Source organism: Lucilia sericata, unplaced genomic scaffold (assembly GCF_015586225.1).
Source record: "Lucilia sericata isolate MDLA Ls3-8-SP2 unplaced genomic scaffold, ASM1558622v1 Contig000492F_arrow, whole genome shotgun sequence".
Lineage (NCBI taxonomy): Eukaryota > Metazoa > Arthropoda > Insecta > Diptera > Calliphoridae > Lucilia > Lucilia sericata.
The window spans coordinates 236,908-260,938 of record NW_023994506.1 but is presented as its reverse complement, the minus strand read 5'-3'; the positions used below and the strand labels follow the sequence as shown (position 1 = coordinate 260,938).

At 31.0% G+C, this 24,031-nt stretch overlaps 1 protein-coding gene across 8 annotated transcripts in view; it reads left to right on the top strand.

Annotated features, from left to right (window-relative positions):
• LOC119605505 overlaps window positions 1-24,031 on the top strand; it is a 97,541-nt gene that overhangs the window by 53,146 nt on the left and 20,364 nt on the right. For all 8 annotated transcript variants that reach the window (XM_037958663.1, XM_037958657.1, XM_037958661.1 and 5 more), the window contains 3 exons: window positions 1,643-2,356; window positions 2,416-2,563; window positions 21,122-21,484. In XM_037958663.1, the coding sequence (XP_037814591.1) occupies window positions 1,643-2,356; window positions 2,416-2,563; window positions 21,122-21,484 (1,225 nt within the window). The remainder of the gene's footprint in view (window positions 1-1,642; window positions 2,357-2,415; window positions 2,564-21,121; window positions 21,485-24,031) is intronic.

Here is a 24,031-nt window from a genome sequence, read left to right as displayed (position 1 = left end):
AGTAAATTTTAGTTGGTCATGCCGGTACATGAACACCGCAATAAATGGATAGGTATATCACTTATATGCAGGTTTAGCACAGCGAGGATTTAATGATATTCTTCTTTTTTGGGTTATTCTAACCAATTAGGAAATAGTAGTGTAAAGTGAAAACTGTAAGTTGAATAGGTGATGGTTATATGTTATATAAAAATAGATAAAAGTTGAAACTGCTAAATATAAATCATGTCTTTTGGGATGAAGGGTGTTTAACCGTACTTAGCTATTTATCGTTTATTATTCATCTACTTGCTGTTAAACTTACATATATTAACAAAAGACTGAAATTTATAGTTTATTAATGTGTTCTTTAAACAGTACTTAAAAAATATATGAAAAATTAAGGCGTTAATGTCTTATTATGCATATACAAAATCAGTGTGTAATTGAAAACCAATGCATATCGTTACGGCCTCATAGAATATCTACTATTAAATTCTATTAGAAGACATTAAAATTTATTAAATGTAGGTCTGCTGAAGTCTTTGTCGAGTGTTATAAGGGAGAATTTATACAGCATATACCTGATGGACATCCAAATAAAATTTATTTAGAATTAGATAAGACTTTATTTATTTTAAATATTTTTATTGTTTTGACAAATTATTTAGAACATTTCCACTCTGTATTTTGAACAGCTAACATTTCTTTACTGGTGTGTACAGTAGAGTACTCCAGCATTGTGAACGTAGCGTAAATATGTAGGGGATAATACGTCGATAGAAGAAATGTTCGTTATTTTTTATTTTTAAAATAATTAAATTACTTTTGTAAAACGAGTTGTATAACTAATTTTGACAATTGAGGTTTTAAACTTCTGATGGGACTTTTACTAAAACCCATCACATTTTCTAAAAGAAAACATTAATCAAAGCAAATTATACGCTTTAATAATATCAATAAAGTTAATTTTTTACCACAGTTTTGAACTACAAAAAAAGGTTTTATTTAAGCGTATTTATGTAATTTTTCCAGCATTGGTTCTGGTCGAATTTCGACCGCTGGGCGATCTCTAGTTTTTATAAATGACCATGCGGCTTTAAAAATAGGTAGTTGTGCAAATCGAGCCCGCACTGTAATTGAATATAGTATTCAATAATAAATATTAAGTTTACTAGCACAAACTATTTGTTTATACATTAATTTTAATTATTATTATATATTTATTTATTTTCTATGTGAAAATTTCCGAAAATCTTTCAAAATTTGTTTTATAAAATAATAATTTTGAATTATTATGAAGAATAAATTTAAAACCTTCTATGGCCTATATGTTAGGTTATAGAATATTGTTAAATAAATATATTTGGATTTCAATACAGATATAAATTAATAATACAAATGGTCAGAGTTTGATTTTTAAATTATGTGTGAGAGAGCTGGTTTTTAACATGAATCTATGTATGTATTTTTAGATTAAGTAGTCTGATTATTAAGTGCCGTTTGATCTTTCATTTGCTCATTAATATCAATACGGAAACTTTTCGTACTAAACAAAGTCACATTTAAGAATTATCAGTAATATATTTTATGCAATTCATGCATAAATACATATTTTACTAGACTATTTTTATTTTTTCATATGTATTTTTATCTTTTGAAGAGGACTCTCTCCATCAACGGTGAAACATGAAAATCAAGATGATGGGTATGAAACTAGTGCTGGAGATGTTCTTACGCCAAACTCACATGCATCATCCACACATTCAGTAACACCCCAACATCACATGCAACATGGGGGACTTGTAAAAAATGTTGTAAAGAGTGAGGACCAACAGCAAAGTATACGACTACAACAGCAATCACAACATAATCCTCATATAATTAATGATCGAAATCAGAATATACAACAAGAATTGGTAACCAGTGAATCGACGGTGAACATTACACCTAGAGATCCCTATAACTTTATTGATGACGACCTAAACTCAGCCACAAATAATAGTTTGCGTAACATTTTGACGCCTCCACATTCTCACCCGCGTAGCAACCAAGAGGGTGGTCCACTAAACGGATTTATGGTTATGCAATCGGAAGCCTCAGCGTCGGCTAGCCTAAATCCAAGCTCTGATATGTACGCGTTAACAAACACAACTGTTCATCATCATCATTCACAAAAGCCAACCTGTCTGGAGACAAATTCAACTACTTCAAGAACAAATACAGACCATCAACAACATTTTTCCGAGATATCCGCCGATATTTCAGTGCAGGAACAACAGGATGCCATTTTAAACCTACAGACAAAATCAGTTCAAAAAAGACGGGGTCGTAAAAAAAAGGTACCGGATGGTGCGTTGCTACCAGCGCTAGAAAGGTAGATATTTTTTAGTAAAATGATTTTTTAGCATTGAAATTGTTATTTTTATTTTAAAGGGCAAACCCAATTGATGTTAACCCGATTGCTGGATTTACGAAAGCAAAAGAACGCAAAAAACACGATCGTTTTAATGGCATGTCTGAAGAAGAAGTGGTAAAACGCATTTTGCCGGATCATTTGTGCGATAATTTAGATATTGTTATAGTGAGTGTAAATTTCATTTTATAAAATTCTCGTTTATATACAAATTATGCTGAGTTTTGTATGAATAGAAAAAATATTTAAAAATATACCAAAATAAAATAAAAAATATTTCTTGCTAAAGAAACGTAAAATTAGACAGATCCGCCCACTGGCACGCCTACCTATCATTAACCAATTATGTTAAAGACTGGATCTTTAAAAATAATTTTGTATATTTTTATACCCTTCACCTTCGTGAGAAGGGTATATATAAATTTATTATTCCGTTTATAATTTCCACAATATAATTTTCCTGGCCTATGAAGTATATATATTCTGGATCCTTATAGATAGCGGAGTCGATTAAGCCATGTCCGTCTGTCTGTTTGTCTGCTGTTGAAAATCTTCTGAGGACCTCAAAGATATGAGAAAAAATCCGAGACAACCTCTGAAAATTTCACCAAAACAAAAAAAACGTATGTTTTTGATGTCTGTTGGTTGCATTACTTTGCGTATTTTGTTTTTTTTTTATACCCTCCACCACATCAGTGGTGATAGAGGGTATATATAACTTTGTCATTCCGTGTGTAACACCAAGAAATATTCATCTGAGACCCAACAAACTATATATATTCTTGGTCCTTATAAAATTCTGAGTCGATTTATCTATGTCCGTCTGTCTGTGTAAAACACGCTCACGTAAAAACGAAGTGAAATAAATTATTGAAATTTGGCCAGAATATTCCCTATTGTCCTAGGCAGTTTGGTATTGAAAATGAGCAAAATCGGTTTACATCGTGAAAAGTTATGAATAAAAATTCAAAACAACTCCGAAAAAAATAAGCATTTTTTACACATTAAAATATAATTTTCACTAAAACTATGCAATATAATTCCATGAAAATCATCAAACATTTGTTTTTACACGAGAGCTTTATTCCTGTTGAAAATTGCCGGAATCGGTCCATAATTTCTTATACCTCCCATACGAAAGTACATATTCCCGGAAAATGAGTTTATTGTTAATAACTTCCCTCAGAATGTTGATATCTTAACAAAATTTCACAAATTAAAATTCTATGTCAATTCATATAGAGAAACAATTTTCTAGATCGGTCCATAATTGGTCATAGCTCCCATACAAGGTCCCCTCCCGAAAATCATTCAAACGCACATAACTGATTACTAAATTAAGATATCCAAATAAAATTTGGTACTAGTATTGCTCTTATATACAAAAATGTTACTGTGAAATTTTTTTCCGATTGGTCCATAATTGGTCATAGCTCCCATACAAGGTCCCCTTCATAAAAACACTTAAAGGCACACAACTCATTACCAAATGGTGATATCCATAAAAAATTTTGTCATAAATACTATTTTTGTACACAGAAATATTATTTAAAATTTTTTTCACGATCGGTTCATATTTGGTCATAGCTTCCAAACAAGGTTCCCTCCCGAAAATCAGTTAAACGCACATAACTCTTTACCAAATATTGATATACATACATTTAGCACAAATATTGCTCTTATATACATAAATCACACTATACAATCTTTTTTCGATCGGTCCATATTTGGTCATAGCTCCCATACAAGAAAATGACTTAATGCACAATATTCATTACCAAATAATGATATAGTTACAGAATTTAGCCAAAATTTTGTCTATATATACATTAATGTTACATAACTGGTCATAGGTCCCATACAAGGTCCTCTTACGAAAATCTCTTAAACGCTCATTACTCATTTCCAAATAAAGCTATTGATACAAAATTTTGCACAAATATTAGTTTTGTATACAAAAATTATATTTTAAGATTTTTTTTCACGATCGGTTCATAATATGTGTGCGATCGGTCCCATACAAGGTTTCATGACAAAGATGTTGTTTAATCAGAGCTGCAAGTGATGACGAAGTGGTTCGATTTAGGTGAAACATGCATGATTTTAAAATAAGCGTGTCATTGGAGATCATGTGTTTATGCAAGAATTTCGAATAATCGAACCAATGCAAATTCGATGATTCGAAAACGATGTTTCATTGGTTCAAGCTATTTGTTTTGTATGTATTTTTGGAAGATATTTTAAATATTTTTAAGGAAAATATTATAATAAATATGGGAAAATATATAAAATAATATTAATAATCAAAAATATCTATAATAACACATAAATTTCATTTGATTAAATTAACAATCTCAATTTTTGAAGATTTAAAGACATTTTTTAACTGAGGAATAAGTTGAATTTATTAAGGCATTTATAATCAGTTGTATTAGCACTGTTATTAAAGAAGTCATGATACTTACATTCACTTTGCACTACTACAATTTTTTTTGCTGGGAACTTGTTTTTGTTTTGTTTCGTTTGGACTTCTTTTTGGTTTCATTGCTTTGTGTATTTTTTGTGTTTTGTTTCGTTTGGCGTTCTTGTTGTTTGTTTTGTATTGCTATTGCTAAAGTAATGGCAGAGTCGGGAAAAATGAAATAAATTGAAATTATATAAAATTAATTGAAACACACTAAGGTGAAAGGAACTTAAAATTCGACAAATTGTTTTTATTAAATTTTAAAATAAGTTGAATGAAAACAACGAAATAAAAAATATTTAATTTAACTTGATTTTTTAAAGAAAATAATGAAATAATTAAGCAAAACTACTGTCGGATTTCGTTATTATCCTTTTATCCTTCGTGACAAGTGTATATACGATTTGTAATTTTTATAATATAATTTTCCGAGACAATTCCATCAGACAACTTTCGAAAATATTTTTATTTAAAATGAAGATTCCTATAAAATCATAAATAACAAAGATTTGAGCAAAATTCAAAAACAACACCGGCATATATTGCCCAAATTATAAATTTTTTTATTACTTGATTCTTTTTTTGATATGTTATAATGAAAGTATCTCAGTATGCTTTGGTAATATTGGTTGTTGTTTGGTCCACATCATTTTAATTGCATTTACTGGGCATGGGTTTTTTATGAGGGAGTGTTTTGAGTTTTTTTTAAGTATGCTGTGATTGCTCAGTCGACATTGCTATATGGGTGAATTTACTTTAGTACTGTTTTGGTGGATGATGAATTGTGATTGTTATTGTGTGCATGGAGTTTGTGTTTGTGAGGGTTTTGTTGGTTTGAATACATTTATTAAACTGCATAAGATCGTACAATGTAATGTCGTTAGTTCAAATATGTACAGAGTTGCAAAAACAGAGGAATATAATAATGTAAAAAAATAGCAAGTGTGTAAGATATATAAAGTGTAGGAGAAATACAGGGTATTATATTTTCGTTCATTTTACAACACTCTCCCTGAATGAAACATTTCCAAAATCAAATAATTTCTCATACACTCTTTACAATAAAAAAATAAGAGATCAAAAAATAAAATTAACAATTCAACTTAAATTCAATATATACTATGTGGGTTAGTAAAGACCAAAATACTCTACAAAATAATTTAATTTCCGAGAAGTAACAGCTTTCGTTAATACGTCGGCAACCATCTCGTCTGTGCTCAAGTATTCCAAAACGACTTCCTTCTCATCAATTTTTTGTCTGATGAACTTGGCCTTTATGTCCACATGTTTTGTTCTTGGTGAGTAGTTATTGTTAAGAGCGACTTGTAAGGCGCCCTTGTTGTCACAATATAGCAACATACTTTTGCTACTGTTAGGGTTGAGTTCAGCTTCAAGGCGTTTCAGCCAAACTGATTCTTGAATGGCAGCAGTCAGTGACATGAACTCGGCTTCCGTCGAAGATAATGCCACTGTCTTCTGCTTTTTTGTGGACCAGGAAATTGCGCCTGATTGGTATACAAAGAGTGATTCCCTTGTCGATTGTACCTTTTAAATACCTCATCACGCGTTTAACTGCTTCCCAGTGTGGTTTACCAGGATTTGTTCCAAATCTACGAAGTACATTTACCGCATAGCAAATGTCGGGTCTAGTAATCTGGGCAGCAAACAATAGGCAACCAATCGCATGCATATATCGTCAACATAAATGGCCACGTACAGCTTTAGGCCATCACTTATCCTATGGTAGACGCATTGGTCCACTTCACCTCTCACAAGACCCATTTTCAGCAATTCGTTGTTGATAGTCTCGTTCCAAACGCGGCCTGACTGTTTCAGACCATAAATTGATTTCCGCAGCTTGCATACCCTTCCGGAACCATCATCGAACATTTCAGGTTGTTGCATAAAAACAGTCTCCTTCAGCGTACCATTTAAATATGCGCTTACTGCGTCCATTTGGTGGATAAACATATCATTCTTAACAGCCAACGCCAGCAAATAACGGATGGAATCATACCGGACAACAGGTGAGAAGGTTTCCGTATAGTCGATTCCTTCACGTTGTGAAAAACCTTTCGATACCAGTCTAGCCTTCCAACGTATGGGATTACCACCTTCATCTCTTTTCGTTTTGAACACCCATTTCGATTTTATGGCTTTTTCACCTGGTGGTAAGTGGGTTAGCACCCACGTTTTATTTTCAATTAACGAATCGATTTCTTCTTTCATTGCAGCTTTCCATTCACTTGAGTAGTCTGATGAAATTGCGTCCTTCACTGTGACTGGATCTTCAGAAATATACTGCATTGCACAAAAATTAGTTGATCGCTGATTTCTATTGGCAATTCGATCTGACCGACGGACATTTTCCTCAGCAGGAATACTCTGAGCTTCATATGGGTTCGGAGCCCATTCACCACCATCATCTTCCACGGGTGATGCCATAGGTGACGACCACTCAACAGAGTCATCAGAACTGCTGTCACCTGTTTCATCATTTGTTGAAGTGTTCGATTGAATTTGAACAGGTTCTACGACAGGTGTCGATTCAACTTCGGTGCTGCTCTCCCCTGAATCGACATTCTCATAAGCCTGAAGCAATTCAGGATAATAAAAATCAGCATTCATTTTCAAACTGATCTTGCTTTCCTCCAAGAACACTACATCACGGCTTGTAATTATATTGTAGTCCTCGGGATTGAACAATCTATATGCTTTGCTTTCGGCACTGTACCCCATCATGATGCATTCAATAGATTTAACATCCAGCTTACGTCTTTTTTCTTTTGGAATGTGTACAAGAGCAGGACAGCCGAAAACTTTCAAAAATTTCAAATTAGGACGCCGACCAGACCAAATTTCTTCCAGACATATATTTTCACCACGGCAAGGCACCCTGTTAATTAAATAACACGCCGTGTTGGCAGCCTCTGCCCAAAAACGATTATCCAATCCGCTGTCTATTAACATGCATCTCACACGTTCCATCAAAGTCCGGTTTATTCTTTCAGCGGTGCTCGGGTGTTCGGTAGAATATGGGCACGTCTTTTGATGTATCACACCACAGTCCTTCAAAAAACTTTGGAAGTTGGCATTGACGTACTCGCCACCATTGTCTGTTCTTAAAATTTTCATCTTTGTTGAACACTGGTTCTCGGACATTTTCTTGAAGTTAACGAAAGTGTCAAAAACTTCGGATTTTCTTTTGAGTGGGTACACAAATAATTTTCGGGAATAGTCATCCACAAAAGTGACTAGGAAACGAGCACCAGAAAAAGAATTCACTTCTAGTGGCCCAAAGACATCGGAGTGTACCCTTGTACCGTCTTCTCTGATGGGTCTTCTGGTTTGCTTACCTTTTACGCAAATCACACAAGGTTCGTTACTCCCGTTGTCAAAATCTACACCAATAGACGAATTTTTTACCTCGCTCAAATTTTTATCACAAATGTGACCCATTCTTCTGTGCCATAATCGAAAATCTTTTTTAACAACAAAAGCTTTATTATCCTTTGAATATGGCTGGCTGTCTATACGATATAAATCGTTGTCCACTGTGGCAGATGTAACCAGTAAATCTTCATTATATATACGGCAAGTTTCTCCTTCAAAAATTATCGTTTTACCATCTTTTGTCATCTGCCTTACCGAAAGAAGATTTGCACACAAATTCGGTACATATTCAACGTTCTTTACCGTTACGGATTTTTTCTTATTTCCACTTAAAATATTTAAGTCGACGTCGCCAGCGCATTCAACGTTCAACTCACTCTTGTTAGCAACAACGACTTTTTTGTCTTCTATGCTGCGTACGTTATAAAGATGTTTGTTGTTATTTATCATGTGGTTGCTAGCTACGCTATCAACATACCAATGCATATAGTCGTTGCTGTTGTTGTTGTATTGCTCATCTGACTCTTCACACACATTCAAGCTCGTGCTTGTTGCAATCAGCGTTGATGAAACTTCTCTCTTCTCATTTTTTTTGTTGGACTTACCGTTACTTTTGTTGTTGTTTCTATTTGGGCAGTTCTTAGAAATATGTCCAAATTCTTTACAGTTGTAGCATTGGGGTGATTTTTTCTTCTTTCCATTAAAATTTTTCGTGTACAGCACAGCCTTCTCTTCAGTACTTGTTGTATCGAATTTATCATCTTGTAGGAGTAGGTTTTTCACCATATCGACCGTCAGTGTTTCCTTGGAGTTTTCCACGGCCATTACAAGTGGCTTAAAATCGTCCGGCAATCCGGCAAGCATTAATGAAGCTGTGAGTTCGTCGTCTATATTGAGTCCTGCGTTCTTTACCTTCAATGCAGTTATCACCAATTCGTTGACATACTCCTGGACAGAACCATGATTTCGCAATTTCATGTTCACCAACTGCTTCAATAATTCCACTTTCCGTGTGAGGCCAGTATCCTCGTAAGCACGCATTAACGCATCCCAGGCTTCCTTCGCAGTTGTAGCTGCCGCAATGAGTCCATAGTTACATGGATCTACCATCAACGTAATTTCAGCCAAAGCACGTTCATTAATAATAGCATCGCCATCATCAACCAAACCGGATTCCACAATTTTCCAGCAACCTTTGATGACCAAGCAAGATTTGGCCTGTCTCTTCCACACATCGAAATTCTCGCGTCCTCTTAAACGCTCCATCGAAAATCCTAGAGGAAGACTTGCCATCTTATACGATTCGCGATTTTATCAATGAAAAAAAAAAACACACACTTTTTTCTTAAAAAAAAATTTAAAATACGCGCGACATGCAGCCCATAACCTGTTGGTTTGAATACATTTATTAAACTGCATAAGATCGTACAATGTAATGTCGTTAGTTCAAATATGTACAGAGTTGCAAAAACAGAGGAATATAATAATGTAAAAAAATAGCAAGTGTGTAAGATATATAAAGTGTAGGAGAAATACAGGGTATTATATTTTCGTTCATTTTACAACAGGTTTTTTCATGATATTATGGAATTGTCTTTTCAATTGGTTCTATTGAAGTTAATTTTGATCATTATATAGAGTGAATGGTAGATTTGGTATTTAATTTTTTATAATTCGATTTTTATTGGAGTGGTCGTTAACTTTCTTTAATTTGTTTTATATTTCTTTAGAATCTTAATATATAAAAACACACTGGGCACAGTGGATATATGTACATGTTTAATGCACTGCTGTTGATTCACGACTGAATAGGATCAACAGAAATAAACAAAACATACAAAAACAAAAAGTGTTGCTTAATTGCTAACTGACAGTTGGCTAAAGCAGCGACAAAGAGTAATGATAGATAAGAATACAACACTGAAAAAAGCTCGTAAACTTCGATCTAACTCAATAAAGTAGAATGAAATTGGAATAAGGACTTTGTTACAATTCCCATATTCCATTTCTTCAAAACTTGTGAGTTAAATAGATGATGTTTACAAGTGACATAGCATATGGCACAAGAAGATTGCTGATGAGGAGCCGTAGCGGGCCCGAAAATGCATTCCATTCTGCTGTTGTGTCCGAAAAATTAAATTTTCAGTATTCTTATAATTAAAAATATCATTACAATTTGGAAAATAACTTATCCCCAAGTGGGACTCGAACTCGAGCCTGAAGAATATTCAATTAATAATATTAATATCACAGTTCGAAGAAATCAATAATCTTAATATATAAAAACACACTGGGCACAGTGGATATATGTACATGTTTAATGCACTGCTGTTGATTCACGACTGAATAGGATCAACAGAAATAAACAAAACATACAAAAACAAAAAGTGTTGCTTAATTGCTAACTGACAGTTGGCTAAAGCAGCGACAAAGAGTAATGATAGATAAGAATACAACACTGAAAAAAGCTCGTAAACTTCGATCTAACTCAATAAAGTAGAATGAAATTGGAATAAGGACTTTGTTACAATTCCCATATTCCATTTCTTCAAAACTTGTGAGTTAAATAGATGATGTTTACAAGTGACATAGCATATGGCACAAGAAGATTGCTGATGAGGAGCCGTAGCGGGCCCGAAAATGCATTCCATTCTGCTGTTGTGTCCGAAAAATTAAATTTTCAGTATTCTTATAATTAAAAATATCATTACAATTTGGAAAATAACTTATCCCCAAGTGGGACTCGAACTCGAGCCTGAAGAATATTCAATTAATAATATTAATATCACAGTTCGAAGAAATCAATAATCTTAATATATAAAAACACACTGGGCACAGTGGATATATGTACATGTTTAATGCACTGCTGTTGATTCACGACTGAATAGGATCAACAGAAATAAACAAAACATACAAAAACAAAAAGTGTTGCTTAATTGCTAACTGACAGTTGGCTAAAGCAGCGACAAAGAGTAATGATAGATAAGAATACAACACTGAAAAAAGCTCGTAAACTTCGATCTAACTCAATAAAGTAGAATGAAATTGGAATAAGGACTTTGTTACAATTCCCATATTCCATTTCTTCAAAACTTGTGAGTTAAATAGATGATGTTTACAAGTGACATAGCATATGGCACAAGAAGATTGCTGATGAGGAGCCGTAGCGGGCCCGAAAATGCATTCCATTCTGCTGTTGTGTCCGAAAAATTAAATTTTCAGTATTCTTATAATTAAAAATATCATTACAATTTGGAAAATAACTTATCCCCAAGTGGGACTCGAACTCGAGCCTGAAGAATATTCAATTAATAATATTAATATCACAGTTCGAAGAAATCAATAATCTTAATATATAAAAACACACTGGGCACAGTGGATATATGTACATGTTTAATGCACTGCTGTTGATTCACGACTGAATAGGATCAACAGAAATAAACAAAACATACAAAAACAAAAAGTGTTGCTTAATTGCTAACTGACAGTTGGCTAAAGCAGCGACAAAGAGTAATGATAGATAAGAATACAACACTGAAAAAAGCTCGTAAACTTCGATCTAACTCAATAAAGTAGAATGAAATTGGAATAAGGACTTTGTTACAATTCCCATATTCCATTTCTTCAAAACTTGTGAGTTAAATAGATGATGTTTACAAGTGACATAGCATATGGCACAAGAAGATTGCTGATGAGGAGCCGTAGCGGGCCCGAAAATGCATTCCATTCTGCTGTTGTGTCCAAAAAATTAAATTTTCAGTATTCTTATAATTAAAAATATCATTACAATTTGGAAAATAACTTATCCCCAAGTGGGACTCGAACTCGAGCCTGAAGAATATTCAATTAATAATATTAATATCACAGTTCGAAGAAATCAATAATCTTAATATATAAAAACACACTGGGCACAGTGGATATATGTACATGTTTAATGCACTGCTGTTGATTCACGACTGAATAGGATCAACAGAAATAAACAAAACATACAAAAACAAAAAGTGTTGCTTAATTGCTAACTGACAGTTGGCTAAAGCAGCGACAAAGAGTAATGATAGATAAGAATACAACACTGAAAAAAGCTCGTAAACTTCGATCTAACTCAATAAAGTAGAATGAAATTGGAATAAGGACTTTGTTACAATTCCCATATTCCATTTCTTCAAAACTTGTGAGTTAAATAGATGATGTTTACAAGTGACATAGCATATGGCACAAGAAGATTGCTGATGAGGAGCCGTAGCGGGCCCGAAAATGCATTCCATTCTGCTGTTGTGTCCGAAAAATTAAATTTTCAGTATTCTTATAATTAAAAATATCATTACAATTTGGAAAATAACTTATCCCCAAGTGGGACTCGAACTCGAGCCTGAAGAATATTCAATTAATAATATTCTTTAGAAATTTTTAACTGATAAGTGTTTTATAGCTTAATGTTTCTTTCTGATGTGTTACCTGTGACTTTTAACTTTTGTGATTTAATTTTGGGAATGTTTATGAGTTCTGTATATTTTTCATTATTTTACCCTATTTTGCTACTTAAATTTACATTTAATAGATTAAAATTTCTTTGGGAATTTATTTATGATCAAGCAGTGCAATTTAATAGTCCCATAGTTATTTTAATGAATAAATGAATTATTATTAAGTAGAAATTCTTAAATAAAAACTAAAATAAAATGTTTGTCAAGAATGATTGAAAAATACAATGAAACAACGACATGCAGTTTCATTGTTTTAGTTCAGAAACAAGAAGTTAACGGTTGAAAATAACAACAGATCACATATGTTTTTCTTATTTTGTTTCTTTTTTATCACAGACGAAAAATTGAGGAACAAATTTAAATTTAAAATGAATATAAAATTATAATATTTTTATTTTTTTATATTACATAATTTAACAATATTCAATAACCTAGGTCAGGAGTCTGGCGTCGGAAAAGTAAAAATTTACAATTTACATATCTTAGACTTAAAAGAGCTACAAAAAATTTTCTTCCCAATTAATAGTAAATTTTTTATTGAAAAAAATAAAACAATCTATTTATTCAGAAGAAAAACACAAAAATAATAATTATTTTTGAATTTTTAAATAAAAAAGCAACCACAAGAAAATATCGGAAAACAACATCAATTTGATCGTCGTGGAATAAATTTTAAGGAAATGAAAGGTTTTTTAAATTTTTAATTTTTATTTTCTTGAGCAGAAATAAAATTTATTTTTTTACTTTTATATTTTTGAGCAAAAATAAAAATTATTTTTTGAGCAGAAAAAAAGTTTTCGCTTTAGTATCGTCTATTTTCCAATAACCAAAAAAATAACTTTTATAATTGCTCGAAAAATAACTTTTATTTCTGCTCAAAAAAAATAAAAATCAAAAAATAACTTTTTTTTTGCTCAAAATAATAAAAATCAAAAAATAATGAAGTGAAATGAAGTGCCAAATATTGAAAAAATCTTATTCTTGAGTTAAAAAATATTTTATTTTGATATATATCCCACTCGCATCCAATTAAGCCCTTAAAGGAAATTGTATAAGCTTTCTTTTGAGCAAACATAAAGAGTATTTAAAAAAAAATATTTAAATATATCAAGATTAAAGATTTTTTGGAAACAGCGAATTAAAACTACCTAAACTCCTTTGGACAATTTGTGCTAAAACCGTTAGGTGAAAAGTTACATTCATTTGAAAAAACCCTGTATGGACAAAATGTCTAACTTTGGTTCCCAGTAGTTCTTGACCGATAGAGCTAAAATTTTGTGTCTGGCATACTATCCAATAGTACTAACCTTGGTGAAAATTTCATCCAAATCGGAAGATATCGATTTTAAAAGTTGGGTCACTTGACTTGATTTTAAATATGCCTTCTATTTTTTGGTATGAGATCGATTTTTTGTTGTAAACATAAGAACTAAATCTCATGTTTTCACGAATATTAGATAAATAAAAACAAGTAAGAGTGCTATATTCGGCTGTGGCGAGTCTTATGTACCCTTCACCATAGTGTATTTAAAAAATATCAATTTTATAAAATTTAAATTTATTTCATTTTCCCGACTATATCAATAGAAAATCATCCAAACATACGAAACTGAATACACAAAGAAACAAAAACAACATACACATGGCAATGAAACACACAGCCATTCAAACATACAAAACGAAATAATCAAAAAAACAAAATACACAACGCAATGAATAAGCAGTGTTGTTGGTGCTTATTTTTTATGAAATTTTCAGAAATTGTCGCGGATTTTTGCTTACATATATCTCCGTTGTTTATGGACGGATTTTGCTGATTTTAAATAGGAAACTTCTCGAAAGCATGTCTGATAGAATTATTGAAGATTTGGATCCCGAAGATATCTTGGGTCTTTAGAAAACTGATTTCAACAGACAGACGGACAGACATATGGACATGGCTTAATCGAATCCGCTATATATAAGGATTCAAAATATATATACTTTATAGGGTCGGAAAATGATATTTTGGAAATTACACACGGAATGACAAACTTATCACGAAGGTGAAGGGTATAACAAATTTCAATTTAGGTGAGAAACATATTAACCACTACTATTTGAATCTGGTTTAATTTTTCAAATCTATTCATTTGTTTAAAAGTTATTTATCTTGATCGTATCTAGATCGTATGTCATTAATACATCCCTCTCAATCGGGTTTCCGGAGAGGCTATAGCACCACATCACTGCTTTTATCATTAACTGACTCTATTAGACAGCCGTAAAAATGTAGTGTTACTTTCAGTGGATTTTTCCAAAGCCTTCAATAGGGTACTACATTCTAAACTGCTTTTTAAATTGTCGCAATATTTCGGGTTTTCCTATCATGCTTGTAATTTAATTGAATCTTATCTGTATGATAAGCATCAATATATATCAATCGGAACTTCGATTTCCCACACTCGACGAATCACTAGTGGGGTTCCTCAGGAATTCGTTATCGGCCCATTGTTTTCATGGTTTATATTAAAGACCTTTTGCTAAAGTTTTAAGGTGTTTGCCGTTTGTATACGCTGACGATGTTCAGTGTGGTTGTTATGCTGATATCGAATTTGTTGATGTATTAAATGAGGGTATTAATTATATACTTCGTGTTGTTGCATCATGGGCGTCAGAAAAAGGTTTTTGCGTTAACCCTAATAAAACTAAATTAATGGGATTTGGTTTTAATACTGACAGGATTAATATCATGTTTAAAAATGCACCTGTTGAATTTGTTAATAAGATGAAATGCTTAGGCCTTGTTATTGATAATTTATTGAATTTTTCTCCGCATCTCAATTATTTATCTTCCCGAATATCATTTATCTTAAAAAGATAACTATTTTTAGGACCTATAAACTTTTCTTTCCCCTATTCTAGAACTCATAAATGTAAATTTAAAGTTTGTTTTAATCTCTGTATAATATCTATGTATGTACAATCCTCTCTCCTCTTATTTCTTTTAATTATATTTACAGGTATCACAAAGGGAACAATGGAAACAAGTTTGCTTTTCTACAGCCTGAAAACGTAACAACTAGTTCACCATAACTGGTTGCAGTTCCAATTCTTCCTGTTAGAATTCTTGCACGTAAAATATGCGTTGAGTCCCTTCTTCATACTTTCATGAGTATTCTTCATCTACATATCTTAGGTCCCCAAATACATACATTACATTATATTTGTTAAAAAACCTGCTAAGTTTTCATAGGATTTACTCCCAGTCCATTATTATTTGTCCATGTTAAGAAATGTCCCATCGACGTTTTCTTAATATTACTGATCGTCGATAGACTTTTTCTCAGCGTCCTCAGGAATATTACTATATATTATTACGGTGATTTATACGGGTCGACCGTATAACCTTTCATTCTACGTAAGGTTAAAGTCTCAGAGCTAGACTCCACACATTTGCTATCATCCCTATTAACAAAACACCAAAAACAAACAAGAAACAAAATATGATTTTCTTGTAAACAAAAGGATACTTAAAATTAAAAAAACATGTAATATCATTAAAAATATATTATTGTTTTAAAACTTCGAGATACAAACATATTATTAAAATGAAAATTTACACAAAACCGCTAAGAGAAAGACCCTCTATATTGTTTTAAAATCCCTAGATTGACAAGATTTATTATGATTTAAAAAAAAAAAACAAACTCTTTAAAAATTAATTTATAATAAATAAAATTAGAATTAATCTAATTACAAATAATCTTATAATATTCGTGTGTTATTAATTTATATATTTCTTTAAAAAAATGTAAAACTTACAAAATTTTTCTTTGATTTTTTACATATTCATTAATCAATCATATGTTGTGAACATATGTATGTTTGATGTAAAATTAAAAAATTCTCTATCAACGAACTGTAATCTTTGTCGCTCTCTTACTCTCTCGTTATTATCAAGTACGCGAATAGACCTTTTGTCGATAAATTCAGTACCGCATCCATGTGATCAGCTTTGCCTTTTTCAGATCTGTATTATACTCGTTGAAAAACATTTTAGGTTGTTCATGCATAACATCTTTCAAATCAGTTTGGAACATATTACCCAGGGTTTGTTGAGACGACTTAGTCTGAACCCTTTCATTGACGGTTTCCCATCTTGTTCTACCCTAAAATGTACCCTCCTAGACAAGTCAAAATAGGCGATGCCACGTACGAATACGTGTGATTGCGACTTCTATTTATAAAAATTCACATTTAGTATACATACATACATACATGTATATTAAAGCTTAAATTTGGTTTCCGTAACAACAACTTCGCAGAACTAATTTTTTGCAGTGAAGTCATTTTCGGAACTGGGAATTATTTTGTTGTAATGACGTTGTAAAAAATGCAAATGCATGTTGTGCGTTGTACAAAATATTTAGACGAGATAGAACAATTTAAGAATTTTGACATCGATTTGTTAGCGCACTTTTTACGCATAAGAGCATAATTTTGCACGATTTGCTTTTAATACTCTAATAACCTAGCCTATATTTCGAGTAAGTTTATGCATTATTTTTTATTTTCAATGAGACGATGTTAATTTCAGAATGTAATTGCAACCCTTTTAAGCTTTTAAATTTTTAAATATTATTATCAAAAATTTTAACAGCATATTTTAAAATTTTATGCATTATTTTTTTATATTCAACCCTTTCGAGCTTTTTATAGCCTTCACCTTAGTGAGAAGGGTATATATGTATGAGTTTGTCATTCCGTTTGTAATTTCTACAATATAATTTTCCGACAATATAAAGTATATATATTCTGGATCCTTATAGATAGAGTCGATTAAGCCATGCCCGTCTGTTTGTCTGTCTGTGTTTGTGTTGAAATCAATTTTCTGAAGACCCCAGAATAATTCTGTCAGATATGCTTTCGAGAAGTTTCATATTTAAAATCAGCAAAATCCGACCATAAATAACGGAGATATAAGCAAAAATCCAAGACAACCTCTGAAAATTTCATCAAAATGTATATATTTGTATAATGATGTATATTTGAAAAAAAAATACATCAAAGACATTGTATTGGAAAAATTCAAAATCAATCTTTATATCTGGCAGAGATACTTTAGTTTCTAAATAACATGTTTCTGTCAATTTCATTGATATGCTGGAATTTTGAAGCAAATTATGAACTTTTAAGTAATTTTCTGAGAAGAACCTTATGTGGGGGGTAGGGTCAATTATGGGCTGAATTCCATAAATTTTGGCACATAGATTTTAGTACCTCGAAAACTTGCTTACGTCGAATTTCGTAGCTTTACTATTATTTTGCAGCAAGTTATGAGCGTTATAGTAATTTTATGAGGGGACCTTATATTGGGGGTCAATTATGAATCTATCCTCATATAATTTGGTAGAGAGATTTTGGCTTATATGAAACTTATTTATGTCGGACCTCTAGCTTATTCCGTTAGGACTCTATCCTGCTTTCAACAGACGGACTGACTACATGGCTAGACCAATATACCATCAATATACCCATCTTTTTTGATGGTGGGTATGAAAAGAATTTTGGGCCGATCCGGAAAAAATTTCACAGAATGATTTATGCATATACAAAACATGTTCGAGTCAAATTTTATCGCTCTTGAATTATTTGCGAATTAATGATTTTTAAGGTGGATTTTGTATGGAAGCTATGACCAATCTATGAGTTGATCCCTCAAAATTACCTGAATGATTAAATATTAACCTGATATCATTACCAAGTATGAATCCGTTATGTATCCGTTATTTATGGATACATACATACATACATACATACATACATACATACATACATACATACATACATACATACATAACATACATACATACATACATACATACATACATACATACATACATACATACATACATACATACATACATACATACATACATACATACATACATACATACATACATACATACATACATACATACATACATACATACATACATACGATTTTTTCAAGGAATATATTTTTTTAGAGTTTTATAATATATTTATAATATTCTCCGGGAATTTTCGAGAATTTTTGCCTATTTTCTTAATTACACTTTTTTACTGTTTTATTGCTTCTAAAGTTCAATTCTGGCGGTTAAAATAATGTCTTATATTAATGTTACGATTAAGATGTGATGGTTGTTGGAACTATTGAACTGACTAGGTCATCAATATTCCAGATTTCGCTTTCAAAACAGCTGAGAACTCATGCGGTCCTTGACATCTTACAAAGTCTAACGGTTGTATTTATAAAACTTATTTTAGATCTATTAAACAGTTTTAGGCAAAATTCAGGAAAATTGTATTCATAAACGTCAAATAGCTTAAAACATCTTATATAAGAATTTTATTGTAGGCTCGATCCTTCTTTAAGCCAACAATAAGTTGATTTAAAAAATTTTTTTCTAAGATAAAGCTTTTTTTGGTAATTTTAGGTTGATAGCGAAAACTAATTATGGTTTCTTATAGAATAAGATCTAAAACTTCTTCAAATTTGTAAATAAAATCCCAGAAAAATTTTAAACGATTATATTTTGGGAAAAACTCAAATCTAGACATTATTGGAATATTTGGCTAGCACTAATTTTAGTTTATTTGGATTTGTCCGTCTGTCAATCAAATGGTTAAATATAATGCAAAATATATTCGCCGGCGTTAAATTTAGTTAAATGTCAAAGAAATTTATCAATATTTGCAAAACTTTATCAAAAATTACAAGGAAAATAAGTAAAAATAAAAAATGTGAAATAGTGATGTTTGTTTTGTCGCAAAATATCCGTTATTCGGATACTTTTAATAATAATTAGAGATTTTATGTTATATTTTTACATCTGAACTAAATAAACATTTATTATAGCTATGTATTATTTATTATACCCTTCACCTTCGTGAGAAGGGTATATATAAGTTTGTCATTCCGTTTGTAATTTCCAAAATATAATTTTCCGACCCTATAAAGTATATATATTCTGAATCCTTATAGATAGCGGAGTCGATTAAGCCATGTCCGTCTGTCTGTCTGTCTGTTGAAATCAGTTTTCTGAAGACCCCAGATATCTTCGGGATCCAAATCTTCAATAATTCACAGACATGCATCAGCAAAATCCGTTTATAAACAACGGAGATATAAGCAAAAATCCGAGACAACCTCTGAAAATTTCATAAAAAATAAACAACAACACTGCTTATTCATTACCTTTGTAGTTTGTTTTTGTTTTTTTTTTTCAGTATTTCGTTTCGTATGTTTGGATGGCTGTGTGCCTTGTGTATATTGTTTTTGTTTCTAGGTGCATTCAATTTCGTATGTTTGGATGTCTGTTGGTTTCATTGCGTTGTGTATTTTGTTTTTGTTTTTGGGAAAATGAATTTTTAAATACACTATGGTGAAGCGTATATAAGATTCGTCAAAGCCGAATATAGCACTCTTACTTGTTTTTCTTATAAGTTCGTTTTTATTGTCAAAAATCTATTATAAACAAAAATATGAAATCAACGAATATTTTAATAAAATGATAGCCAAATTGTACAGTGCTGCCAAGTTCAACATAAAACGTATTCTGAATAATACTAGCGAGGAACTATGCCTTAGACCCTATAAAATAGTTGCGAATCATACCAAAGCCTCTTTTTAATAGTGGAAACTGATGAATAACATTATGAAATATGAGAACAACGAATTTTTAAGGTTTTTGTTCGTGAAAAAGTCACGTCATTTTAGTAATAAAATAATTTTCAACAAAAATAAAACATCTTCCAGTTTGGCAACTTCTATTGGTGGAAATCTTAATTTTCTAGTCACGAAGTCAAACGAGAATTTTGATAAAAATTGTCATTATTACCTCAGAACTTTATTTTAATTGTGATTGGAAGTTGTAATTATACTACGACTATATTCTTGCAGACCTTTTATTTAAAACGAGTGACAGCTATCTATAAGTATTAAAATATACAAATAACAAATATGTTGTTTAATCAGAGGTGCAAGTGGTTCTAAATCTAATCAAAAATATTTCTAATAACACATAAATTTCATTTGATTAAATTAACAATCTGAATTAATTTTTGAAGTTTTAAGGGAATTTTATTAAAGAAGTCATAAAATTTACATTCACTTTGCACTACTGCAAACTTTTTTTGCTGGGTAGAGTCGATAAATTATATTGTTTAAGTTACAAAAGGAATGACAAAATTTCTCACGAAGGCGAAGGGTATTAAACACTGCTAATATTTCATAAATTTATTAGTGTTATCGGTATTAAAGTTGCCGTATTCGACTATTTTCACATCCTCATTATTAATTACATTTATTTTTAAATGTATGAACACCCTCTCAATTAACAAATTGACATTTATTTTCAGATTGGTATTAATCCGGGCTTATTTGCGGCATATAAAGGTCACCATTACGCTGGTCCTGGTAATCATTTTTGGAAATGCTTGTATTTGTCTGGACTAACGCAAGAGCAAATGAATGCTGATGAAGATTTTAAACTCATGAAATATGGTATAGGATTTACTAACATGGTACAAAGAGCTACTAAAGGATCAGCCGATTTAACGAGAAAAGAAATAAAAGAAGGCAGTCGTATACTTCTAGAAAAATTGCAAAGATTTCGTCCAAAAATTGCCGTTTTCAATGGCAAACTGATATTTGAAGTGTTTTCTGGTAAAAAAGACTTCAATTTTGGTAGACAGCCCGAATGTGTAGAAGGAACAGATACCGTAAGTATTTTGATTATTATCAAAAAATTCTTAATTTGAATCTATATTTCGTTTGATTTATGTAAAAAACCCCGATTTTATTATTAAAACCTCCAAAAAATATGGATGTTTATCGTAGATAGTATAAACATGCTAGGTCTTTGCAAGATTCAAAGACGATCTTGCTATGAGTGCCCGTCCAACCGTCTTTACGTCCTAAACGATAGGAGGATAAATTTTTGTCATTAGATAAGCTTTATTTGATCCTATATACGATACATGAGTAAATCGTTATAAATGTTATAAATGCATAAATGATTGAACCACTGAAATACAAGAAGTGAAGCGCTCGAAGCTGGGGTCTAATTCTCACATTCGTATACGTACGAATTTATATTCGATCGTACGAGTTTTTTTTACTTTTTGGATTCTCTTATTCGATAACGAATAAAACGTATCGAAATTTCTTGTGATGGCATTCGATAACGGACAGTTGTTCGAATGAAACCTTTCGAGTTTTTTCTCGAAGTAAAGTTTTTGTGAAAAAAATTAATGAGAAAGAACATGAATTTTATTAAATCTGGGAAAAAAAATGGAATACTTTTAGGTCAAAAATTAATTATGCCAAAATAAATCCTTGGTTATATCCTTGGGGAAATAATCCTATTTCGGCGGTTATAATTTTATTGCAGACATTCCTTGGAAGTTTTTTTAAGAGATTAATATAATCATTATATATTTGAGATCCAAGTTTAAAGGACTAAAACAGGACAAAGGGTTTCATGATTATAGAATTTACATTTAATAAAAGCTTATTCCAATGTTTAAGTTTTGAAATATGGATTTCTATGTGGTAAAATAATGGTTATTTATTTAAGCACTAAAAATATTTTTAAACAAAACAAGTAAGAAAGTATATTGTGGCATGATCGATCATATGATACCCTACACCAGTGTGTAGTATGTAAAAAATTTTAATTATTTTAAATAATAAACCATTTAAATTGTTTATTGGTTTAACAAAAGTAATTTTCTGAAAGAGAGCTAATAAGGGAGCAAGGGTAAATATAGGCCTATCGTTACAAATTTTGATAGATGGATTTAGGTCTACTTTAAAGTTATTTATACAGAATTTCATCGTGATATTAGTGTTTATAAGTGAATTTTGACCTTCAAGTCATTTTCTGAAGGGGATCATTACGAAAATCTGCAGTATTGCCGATTTTTGTATAGGGTATAAATATGATCCAATATTTGAATTTCTTGCGTTTCTCTCATGAAACGTTCATTTGAAAAACACGTTATTTATCCAAATTGAGAAAATACAGATTTTTAATTTTGTCCACCTAGATTTTGATTTGGAACTAAAGTGCAATGATGGGAAAAAATCGCTGCTAACTTTAATGTAATCAATAAAATATGCCTATAATATACAATACAAACTAAACAAACATCCATGTTGTATTTACATATCACTTGATATATTATATTTTGCATAAAATACTCCTCTTTGCAATTAAACTCCATATTTATATTTTAATTTAATTATTTTTTTTTAATTTTTGATTTTTAATGAAACATATGAGTTTTGTTAACATTTCGTTCAGTATTGTAAAACATATTATGAAAGTTTTTTACAACACTGAAGCAACATTCGATTCGTATCGAGTAACATCATGAGAAAATTACGAACAATCGAAATTAATTTCGATTCGAATTTTATTTCGATCACGAGAATTACCCCCTGGTACCTTTTTAAGTTATCTTAAAAAATTTCTAAGATGTATAAAGAATTTATACTTTTTGAAAAGCTGAGGGATTCGTGAAAACAAATTTTCAAAATTTTTATTTTTACATTATCAATGAAAAAACCTAAAAAACTGTGAAATTTCGTTAAAGATATTTTTTGAACATTTTAAATTAAAATGCATATAATTTTGGACTCAGTCACGAATTTTAGACAATTTCAACAATATGAAGAAAATCGGGAAATATTTGGGCCCGCTTTAAATATTTTGCATATATTTTATATATTTATAAACACGTCTGTTTTGTTCTAAATCTGCAATATTGAAAAAATACATAATTTATTTGATATATGTTTTTCGTTTACCATAGACATTGTTTTTTTTTTTTTTCAATTTTAATTTCGACACAAAAAATGAATTTCATGAAAATAAAAAAATATTTTTTTATTTTCATGAAATTTACCCACCTACCTACAACAACATGAGAATAGCTGAATGTTATAGTTGTAAAACTCGGCAGACATATACTACCACACTTGTATAAGTGTAAGAGTGAAAAAAACAAGAAATGAGAAATAGTTGTACTCTTCACAACAAGGCATGCGTGGAAAACTGAAAGTTAGAAATAATATTAATCAAAAACAAAACTTATATTTTTTTAGTTTAAAAGTAACAAATATTTTGTTGGGTTTATTTGCACATATTTATTTTAAATATTGAAATAGAAATATGAGCTTTTCAACAATGTTTTTAATGAAATATATACCTATTTAGGGTAAAGATTTAACATAATTACATATATATTTTGGTAAATTATTGT